Genomic DNA, 10,984 nt, shown 5'->3' with positions numbered 1-10,984 from the left:
CAGCATGACTGAAGGAGGATTCAGGGTCAGGAAAGGAAAGTTTTAAGACTAATCTTAAAAGCAGAGATAGCGTCTGCCTCGCAAATCCAAACGGATACACGCAATAATGCAAAAAAAAGTGGTGTTAAATGCTAATGTGTTATTCTAAATACACCAAAAAGGCTGAAATCAGAGACCCACATTCATGCGTGACTCAATATCAGGACTGAAGCTACGTGGAAACGCACACATACGACCAGCTGCAGGATGCAAGCTCCCTTTTCTTCCCCAACCTACCAGAAATATTAAAGGGACGGTGATTTCACATTAACAATACAGATACTGTACAGCGATACAGAATACAAGGCGCTCCATATCTCCAATACATTTTCCGAGTCCCGAGGGGAAGTGTGACTTGCATTTGTGATAAGTCACTAAAGCACTTCTCCCTTTGGTCTTCCTTCAAAAATCCCGCCACATCACACAGCAGCCTCGTCCCAAAACAACAACATGACACTCTGCTGACCCGCGCTCCCTCCCTCCTGACGGAGAGAAAGGGGGAAAAGATGACAGCAGCTTTAGATCTGACATCAAATGCCGGTGAGAGAGTGAGAAAGAGAGGGGAGGAAAGGGGAGGAAAGGGGAAAAAAGCGGTTCCATCTCTGCCGTGACAGCTTGCTGGAAGAGCCGAGCAATTTCTCTCTCCTCTTCTATCTATCCATCTCTCCCTCTCTGTGTCTCTCATCAAAACTTGCCGCCGATTAGGATCTGGGCGAGCCACACGCTTTGGATGGGATGTGAAAACACACGGAGAACCCGAGGGGTAAAACGCCGGGATTAAAGTGGCGAGGGAACGCCGGGTGATGGTGGTGCTGGTTCAAATAGATCGGCCCCCGCGACTGCAGTGGCTCCTCGCCTCGTCTCGCTCTCTCGCTTCGGATTCACACACCGATACATCAAGGCCATTTCTCATTATAGCACAAGGGGGGAGAAAGAGCTTTCATGATGCTGCTTTAGAGAGAAAGACAGAGAGCGAAAGGGAAGGAGGCTAAAGAGTGTGGGAGAGTGAAAATGAAGGAAAAAAGACGAAACGGGCCACATACTGTTAGCACATTATGGACACGTGTGCACGAGGAGGATGACAAATAAAGGGCCCGGCAGACCGTCAGCACACACAGACTTCAGAAGTGTCCGTGCACCAAGAATATTACGGCTCAACTCAAGTTCAGACACTTAATTTAGCTTTTCTTGCAGTTTATTCTGCCGTTCCTGGGGCTGTTCCAAAGTATCGAGTAAATTAAACTGCACACACCTCAAGCAGTGCCAATATTTGCAACCATTTGCAAATGTCTATTTATTCTATTCTTGAAAATGCTGCAGAGCTGCAAGCAGAGAGAGATGATGGAGTAAAAAGCGATTAGGTTGGCCAAAAAAAAAAAAAAAACTAGAGCAGCCCACATCTCTCCCTCCGTGGATCAGCCTGGTCTCACCATTTCTTCTCAATTACTCCTCCGGCCAACCTGCTCCATGCTTTTCAGCTCGCCCATACGCCAGCAGGCAGCGCTTGTGGGTTTGCATGTGTGACTGCGTCGTGCACGTAGAAGCAACGTCTGCGTCGGTGCATATGCTTTTCTGCGCTCGTGGCCGTATGTGCGAGCGAGGGGACGGCACTACAGACCAGGACGCGACACATCTGGGCCTTTACGCCTTTGGCGTGGACGCCAGTCAAAACACAGACGTGAGCTCTGAAATGAGCAAACCCCCTGAGACACCAGAGAGGGGGGCAGGTCACAGGGTGAGTGGAAGAATCTGATTGGACAGTGAGGTGGACGTGCAGTCAAAAATGACCATGCATCTTTGAGGTTTGACTGAACGATGAGACTTTTGTGCAGCAGCGCCTTTTTGCACTTTGGTCCACACGACTGTCAATCACTCACCGGCAGACTAGAGGGGCGGTCGTGGGAGACGTTATCCTCATTGTTAGCCTTCCCAGAATTCCCTGGGGTAGGACCCCTGATGCTGTAGTTCTCCTGCTGGGCCTCCTAAAGAGAAAGAAAGAAGAAAGAAGGGAACGCAGTGTCACTGAGGAAAAGGTTCAAAAGTAACAGATTTTTTTCGGCGTTTGTTGACGTTACTTTTCGGGCACTGTCACAAAGTATCCACCCGCTTTTCTAAACCGGAATCGCACAAACTCAACACCCGCTTTGCCCGATGGTGGTGATAGACGTCGCCACATAAAGGTGCTCGTTTCAGAGCAGTCTTGTTACAACAGGTGCAAAACACCGTGCCTTTGGGAGACGCTCTCCACCACGCTCTGATATTCAAATGTGGATTCTTGTTGAAAATAGGATTCCTGCTTAAATGCACACGAGAAAAAACTGAGTCAACACATCTTTGTTCTCCTCATTAATACTGGTGGCACGAGCTAAACCGCTGAGTATCCTGGAGCTGAAGTATCAGTTACATCACAGATTGAGCGTCTTCAGCCGTGATGACAAGAGTCTGCAAGCGAGAGTGTGCAGAGCGTTGGGTTTGCAGGGCCGTCAAGTCTGAACACAAAGAGGCCGTTTCACAAGGAGCGCGAGCGTTACAGTACAGGCGGCTGGAAAAGCATCCAAACACACACCCATCAGCACGCCATAGCCACCAATTCATTTCAACCAAATCCTCGCCTAACCACCCACTAATCCTCCAGACATACGCACGCTCGCACAAACACACACCCGTGCACACACTCCTATTGTTCAATCCAAGTCATTTTCTTTCCCTCTGTAATCACGAGCCTATCTAGTGTAAACCAATTTTCTCGCCATTGTCGGAGGTGTTGCCCTCTCCCTCCCTCTGCATCTCTCCCTCCTTCACTCTCACTCTTCTTTTCATTCACCACGACGGTCGTTCCTCCATCACGTTAAGCGTCTGCGGCACAATAGCAACTTGTTAAAGAGCTCCGAGTGGAAGGATTAGTGATAACTGATCGGCGAGACACAGCGAGAGATCACGCACAAGTGCCCGCGTGCACAGTCCCGCGTAATATACAGTACACGCACGCCGCACGCAAACACACGTCTTCGGGTATTTTACTTTGAAAATCCATTTTTCCCCACAGTTTGATTTCTTATCTGTTGTGTGATTATATTGTAGTAGGTGGGCAATATTCCTGTCAGAAAGGTGATATGATTTTGTAGCTGGAGATTATCCTCCACAGCGAGAGATGTATCATGTGAAAATTGATCTATTATTAGAGCATTAAATGTGTAATCGCTTGTGGATCCAGGCTAGAAATGATGTAGGAATAATACGGCACGTCTGGAGATCCTTAAGAAAATCTGATATGGAGTTGGTTTCTTAAGCTTCTGTGTGGAGGCTGCTTTAACAGCACACAGGGAAGGTGACACACTCACTGCAACTTCTACCATTTGCCTAAATGACTTTTTATACATTGCTTATTGATGCTTACTTATTTTACCTTGATGCCTTTTATATATAAAGTGAAGCACTTTCATTTTTCCTTTTATTCTACGTGGAACACAATTAAACTCAGCTCGCCTCACGTTTAAATACATATTTAAATGATTAAGTTCTTCACTAATGCACCAAATCAAAAACAGCCGAATGCTTTTTAAACACCCCGATGTTTCCTGAATAAACTCCACAGACATTTAAAGTACGGCTCCTGAAGCTGGTCCTGGAGCGTCGCTTTGCTTCATGTCCCTCAAACTGCTTCACATGTTGTTAATATTTCATCACATAATCCACAGCTGACAGGCTGTGATTGTTCTGATTTCACAGTTTTACATTGTTCACTTTCTCAAAATCGAAACTGGAAACGGTCCAACTGAAAAAAGCGATGCATTATGAAGTAACTGATTGCTTCTTATGGAAACAGGAAACTCGAAATAAGAACGTCACAAAGTGACATTTTTAAACAATATGTTTCAGTTCACATGTTCACACTTTGTGTAGGTGACAAAACAAAGGAGACTGATTATTTCAAGAATTTTAACGGATAACTTGTGTTGTTGTTTTTTATTATTGTGTCTCTGCATGTGGCAACTCTGCAGTCAGAGGTGACTGGATCCATCCAAACATCAATAGCATCGATACCGGTGCAGTTATTGGATATTTTGTTTCCGAATGTAGCTTTAAATAAATTAGTTCTTTTAAATGTAGAAACAAAATCTTTGAACTGTCGCGTCCATTTTATTTTTCATCTAAAACACATTTAAACAGTCTAAAGTATCCAACAGCACTATGCTCTGTGGCTGATGTCGCTTTTTTCATCTCGAATAATAAAAACAAAATGAAATCAGTCACCGAAATAAATCAAACACGGAGCAATGATCACGCCCCACCAGCTCATCGCTTCATACCAGCACCCCTCCTTAGCTGGAGGGGAAACCCCTGAACAGCACGATGGGACCAATCACTGGGTCACGCGTCCTCCCAGATGTGGGTGTGTGCACGGAGACGTTAACAACAGGCTCACAGCGAAGAATGAAGGTGCTATTTTAAAAAGAAAGCCATGCTAGTTTCCTTGTCAGGGCCCTCGGCAAACCATGTGTTTGTGCACGACCCCCCCGTGTTTGTCACGAGGGGGAGGGAGGGCTGGATGCACGCCAAACGTCAGGCTTTTATCACACAGAGACCCAGCTTAGACACAAGCGCACCTCCACAGGTAAATAACGGCCCGGGGAAGGAGGGAGGAGGAGGAGCGGGGGTTTGGGAGAGGTGGACACGTGCACAGATACAGACGCTCACACACTGAACAGAAGAGCGGCTGCTGACCCAACTCCAATATTTACTCAGGCATGAGTCTCTAGTGTGAGCGCGCGCATACTCGGGGGATTTCTGTTTTAAGTGGGTCAAAGTGAGGTTCATACTACTGTTTACACTCATGTTCTTACATCATTACTGTCAACTGTAATATGGACCGAGAGGGAGGGAGGGAGGGAGGGAGGGAGGGACGGGGAAAGGAGACGCAAAAGAAGTGGAAAAGGAAAAAAGATGAAGGCTGGAAAAAAGTGAGAGCGGAACAACATCAGAGGCAAATGAAGGAGTGCTGCGAGTGCATCCTTTCATTTGAGTTTTTTCCAGTCCATTGTCTCAAAATCCCATTTCCCAGCTAATTTAGAAGCTTCTAAAATACACTCAACTCCATACCTTAAGCCTAAGGCCACAGCTAATCCTGTCTTCACACACGCACACGCAGACACGCTCATTCATCCTCCGTGCTTTTGAAAAGACTTCATCTTGGCATAGTAGACACGAACGAAGGATATTGAAGGCAAGCGTTTGAAGTACATGAGGGAATGCAGGAATCAAACTGTGAGTTAAATGCTATTAGACAGCTGTGTGGAGAGGCAGTGTAATATTAGATTTGATTGAATAGATGACTGCTGAATGTGGTGTAATATATAGAGCTGGAGAGGCTTTATGCAGACGTAAATCAATATTGCAGCACCACCTTAATCCCAGCCACTCAGGAGCGCGAGTCAGCCGGCGAGCGGGGAAACGCGTGGCTGTTGCGCGCCGTCGACTTGTTTTCCAGACTTTCGAGCGCTTTTAAAAGTAACTCGCAAAAATTCCAGCCTGGGATTTATTCTGTTTCTATATCGAAATGCCGCCTCATACGGAGGCCGCACTCAAACGGTAATCACGACACGCATCTTACGCTTTCTTTTCTTTTCGGCTCACAGCTCATTTAAGAAGGTTGTATCGGGCCTTTTTGGTTGGTTGCACCGCACACTTTCCGACTCTCTATTCCAGCAGGGAGCAAGGTGAAATGTTGCCTCGCTTTGCTTGTATGAGTTTGATTGTCTGTCTTGGGAAAGAAAGAAATAAAATAAAAAGCAATGAAGCTCGTATGACAGCGAGCAAAAGCTATTTGATGGCACGGCGGAAACAACAGAGAGCGAGCAGAGCCAAATTCAAAGCGTTTAAGTGAAGCTGATTTTGACTGACAGCCGTCTTGATCGTTGTTTCTTTTTATTCGTTCTTGAGCCGTGATGAAAATATGTGGCTTACTTAATCTACGCTGTACATAACATGGATGTGAACATCTGTGCAGCTGTGCCCGCTGTGGGGGCAGCCGTGCCCGCTGTGGGGCCAGCCGTGCCCGCTGTGGGGGCAGCACAGCGTCCTGCTCAAATCCAAGCCTGCCTGCTCAATACGGAAGGAAAATTATTTCTCACCAGCATTTTATTTCCACTCTGCTTTCCTCCCCTAATATATTCTATTTATTTCTACTTTTTCTGCTAACCTTCACTCAAAATCTACCCTCCTCTCTGTTTATATTTGCAACCCTCCTCTTGCTTCGTGCTTCATCCGCCGCTCTTCCTGCTTCCATCTTTCCATCCCACTGACACTTCTCCATCACCACCCCTTCCTCCACTCTGATTCCTTTCATCAACATCACCTCCACACCTCCTGTTTCTCTTCTTCCCGTCTCCTCTGCTCATGACTACCAAATAAATTAGTCACCCCCCCCAATTCCCCTGCACCTTAGCAAATGCACATCTCCACAAAATCTGACGCTAATGCCATTAATATTCATTAAAAATTAAGCTTAATTGCATGTCTTTAGGAGAGAGGCCCTATTTCTGCACGCACACGCGCACACACACACGCACACACACACACACACACACACATGCATTTGGCCACCACCTCTAGCCAAATTACAGCAAGGACAGGGCATCTCTGTTGTCCACATGCACACCCACATACTGTGTCAGTCTGTGAGACCACGTGATGCAAAGGTCACGCTAACCCTCAGCAGAAAAATCACCTGGGAGAAGCTTCATAAAACCCAACCAAGTGGTTCCTGTGGCTTAACATAAAAAAGAAATGAATTATAATAATAATAAAGACATAAACGGAACAGAACAAGTCACAAAACGAGAGAGAACCCACCGCCTCACTGGTCCCTGGAGTAAAAGTTGTGTGTGTCATTTATACACCATCACAATCACCCAGCTGGCCTCCAGCCGTGGACTGAGCCGCACTCGTGTTGTTTTGCGAGTCACTGACAATCAAACTGTTGTGCTGTTCAGGTTTAAGGACGTGCTGGTCCGCGAATGTCTTGAATGTCAGTAATTACAGTTGAATACAGTATTTTTTTTATTCATTTGTCTGAGCTGTTAACAAAGGAAACGTTGGTTAAAAAAAAAAAACAACATAACACACACCCGGGAGAGGCGGGGCGGGGGAGGTGGGGGAGGGAGGCAGGACATCCATATTCAACACCCCGCGTTCGCACACACACACACACACACGCGCTCGCACCAATCAGGCTGACTGAACTATAATTGAAGCAACAATCAGCAGTGAGAGCAAACTCTGTGCTACAAAATGGGACAAATCACTGCCGGTTATCATGTTCTTGCCTTTCATATTTTCTTGACACTTGGATGTTTTGATCCATTTTAGAATATTTGAAAGACACTGCTGTTACACGTGCAGTTCAAATGCACTGCTGCTTTTGTCACTGTCAGTCCATGTAAATGATGAGCGTTTATTCCAACATACAGCCTGTTATTATCATCAGGGAAAAGGTGACCATTTGAATGGAAATAGCTGCGTTCGCGACGACGTGTGTGCGCTCGCCTATATACTTGATGCAAACACACACGCTCTGCTCACAAGTCTATCTTAATAGGTCCATTTGTAGCAGGACCTGTTCTAGTGCTGTGTCCTTCAGATTGGATTCTATCTCAGCAATCCCCCTGACCTTTAGCACAAAGAGACGACAAGAGAGGACCACACACGCGGACACACACGTGTGCACACACAGCCTCAAGTAAGCTTTCCTGTTTGCTTATACAAACACACAGACACACACGCGGCTTGTGTACAGGCCTTCCCCCAGGAGTGATGTCACAGCTAACAGCACTAGCTGCCACTGCCAGGGCTTTCATGTTTTATTCCTCTACACAGGCTAATCAAATAAAAGCCAGTCTTTTTAACCATCTTCACTTCATACAGTCTTTGCAAGTCCCTGTCACCGCCACCCCCGGCCGCCCATTCACTTCAATTGCTTTGGCTCACATTTAAAAGAGGACATCCACCCAAACCGGTGTACACCCACATGACTTTTGCTGAAGCGCGGAGGAACGCCATCGTGTTGGCGAGCTCGACTTTGACTGTGACATTCTTTTTTGGTGTTTTCTCTTTTTCTCCCTGTCTGTGAAGTCTGTATCCAGGAACAAATGTAGCGGCATTTCCTAACAAATGGCAGCTAAATGAGGCCCCTAGGGTGCTGTGCCGCTAACTACCGGCCCCCTTTCTTTCTGAGCCATTATGATTGTCCTAACCGTTCCAAAAACACCTCTCCTGTTCTCGTTCATTTGCATTTGAATTGCAGCTCCGGCTGTACAAAAACAAACATAAATCAAAAAAAAGAGGGAAAAAAGGGAGAAAAAAACATTGGCGGATTCTGGCCGAGCAATTAGCGAGTGTCAGTCAATGTGGAGGTAAAAGAAAAAAAACCACACGCCCGCACGCACGCACACTAAATTAAAAACATTGTCTCAAACACACGCGGGCGCACTGTCACACATGCTCGTACGCAGAAGAACGCAAGCTGACATACTGTATGTGCTTTAAATATATATTTTCAAATTTATCATTTAGTTTCGTGCTGAAAACTCATCAAGCTTAAGTGCTCGTCAGCGGTGGCCAATCACAGTGTGGCAGGCCCAGGGTTGCCGTGGCGATATGCGGGGACATTTAGAGGACTCCGATAAACTCTGCCATTTAAAAGGTTATGACAATTAACGCGGCTCTCCGCAAATTACCACTGCCAGACCTTTACCCACGGACGTCTCTCTCTCCCTCTTATCACCTTGCGCCCAGCCTCGCTCGCTCTCTCTCTCTCTCTCTCCTCCTCCTCTCTATCTCGCCATATGCCCTCCATTTCCGCAGCCTACCCCATCCCTCCCTCCGCCCGCCCCCCCTTCCAGCCAGCAGCACTTTTAATATCCCGTTAATTAACAGAGTTCTTCACTTAATATTCAAATGGTGACCAATTAATGACATTGAACTTTAGGTGCCCCACCCACCCACACACCCACCCACACACCATGCCACGCACACCTTTACTCCAATTCCTATCACTTCCTATTGAATCTCACACACACACTCTCACACACACACACACACACACACACAGCTTCACGGCTCTCATTTCCTCCTCTCCTTCCCCTCAACCTCTCCGCCATCACCAAGGTGAGCTCCCATTTCCGTGTGATTGAAAGAGTTTCGTGAGGCAGCTGAGCAAGTATACAGCGAGGGGGTAATAAAGTCAGAGGGGCGGGGGGGCCACAGAAAGGCACCGTGGCCTTTTAATTAACCTGGTGTGATTAAAAGCGGGGGTGGCGGAGGGTGGGGGAAAGGGCCTGCTGCTGTAGCCGGGTGGGGGCAGAGAGGTGACAGACAGGAAATAGGAAATGACAAACTGGAAGTGGGCCCAATCGATGAACCCGTATGTGGGAATTTGACATGTATGCAAATCTAGTGTAATGTGTTACAAAACGGTGCATTAAAGTAATCAGATTCCTTTGCGGTTGTAAGGTTAGTTTTTCTGCTCGAGATGCAGTTTTTACTTTTTCAAATAAATGTTTACCCATTTCCTTCGTCCTTATTTTCTCAACCTCGACTCTTTTGTTCTTTGGTCGTTCGTTTGGAGCTTTGCTGCCGTGCTGGGATCTTTGTCCTGTCAATGACCCAGTTTGAGCCAAGCTTTAGTCACACTGATGGCCTCACTTTGGCATACAGAGGAGGTCATGGTCCACTCAAATCTTCATCCCTCCTCGACCGTGCTGACAGCTGGTGTGAGGTGCTGGGTTTCCTCATCACAGACAAACATCTGCACTCTGGTGTCGTCGTCGTTCCTGCAGTCTTGTGGTTCTTTCAGATAAAACGTGCTTTCTCCAGCAACCCTACCAAACAAGTCACACCTGCTCAGGCTCTGACATGAACTTTAACCCCGAACACGCTCTTGGGTTTTTGCAGTTTCTCTGAGCGTTGCACAATCTGACCTTGGGGGGAATTTGCTGGAATGTGCACTTCTTCAGTGCAACAAACTGGCAAAACGTCTGCTTTTACAGATGTGCTCACGCTCTCTGATAACAAATTCATCCAGTGCAGCACCTGGATTAGCAGCACCGGGCTGCTACGACTCTCTGAATTCCCATGGAAGCAGTAAAGCTGGACGTGCCTGTTTTGAATGTATTTTGGGAAACACAGAAACACTCTGCAACGCTCAAAATAACCGGTAAAAGAAAGTAAATGCACTGCTTAACACGCAGAATCACTCAGGGAGTTCTTTAGATATAATTTAAATATAGTTTGGTGTCAGAATATAACATCTGCATCCACCTGGCTGTCTCCCAGTTTTCTGTGCTACTTCTGATATTTTACAGATGCACGTCTCTCGCAAGGTTTTGCTGTTCACCTTTTCAGAGTTTTGATGAGTGACGCAGCGCTGCACAGCAGGCACACACGCAGCAGTTACGATCCAATTCAAGGTAAAGCTGAAGGAAAGTGCGTTAAAAGGGAGACCTGCAAGCCTGGTCGTGTTTTTCTTCTTTGCTCTGACAGCTGACACGGATGGAAAACCGTTGTGCTCAAGTCACTAGAAAGCATCTAACCCAATGAATCAGCTTCCTCCCATGTAGGTCCCTGCAAAGAGGCCGCGTCTCCTCCAATCAGCTGAGAGTTCATCTATACTAAAGCATCCCTCCCCAGGGGCTACTCTCAGGCAGGAAGGGGAAACAGTCAACAGAGAAATTGGAATCAGTTTCACAAAAGAGAGTGGGATGGGTAGTATTTTTTTTCCACTCACTTCCTTTTCCAAAGGCTAGCAGTCAAATCCAGATGACTCCAGCAGTCACCCACAAACCGCTGAATAGAACATGCAGCATAGAGTTTAAACAAGCCTATATTCTGTTGCATGTAATTACTCTGCAAACATCAATTTAACACACTGTTCCTCAGTGAAACATTA

At 46.6% G+C, this 10,984-nt stretch overlaps 1 protein-coding gene across 5 annotated transcripts in view; it reads right to left on the bottom strand.

Annotated features, from left to right (window-relative positions):
* The window catches only part of LOC102196556 (AT-rich interactive domain-containing protein 1B-like), a 163,001-nt gene that overhangs the window by 105,426 nt on the left and 46,591 nt on the right, over window positions 1-10,984 (bottom strand). For all 5 annotated transcript variants that reach the window (XM_005739012.1, XM_005739013.1, XM_005739015.1 and 2 more), the window contains exon 4: window positions 1,917-2,021. In XM_005739012.1, the coding sequence (XP_005739069.1) occupies window positions 1,917-2,021 (105 nt within the window). The remainder of the gene's footprint in view (window positions 1-1,916; window positions 2,022-10,984) is intronic.

This window comes from Pundamilia nyererei, unplaced genomic scaffold (genome assembly GCF_000239375.1).
Source record: "Pundamilia nyererei isolate P.nyererei 1_Seehausen unplaced genomic scaffold, PunNye1.0 scaffold00088, whole genome shotgun sequence".
In the NCBI taxonomy this organism is placed as follows: Eukaryota; Metazoa; Chordata; class Actinopteri; order Cichliformes; family Cichlidae; genus Pundamilia; species Pundamilia nyererei.
The sequence above is the reverse complement of the archived record's forward strand: the minus strand, read 5'-3'. Positions and strand labels throughout refer to the sequence as shown.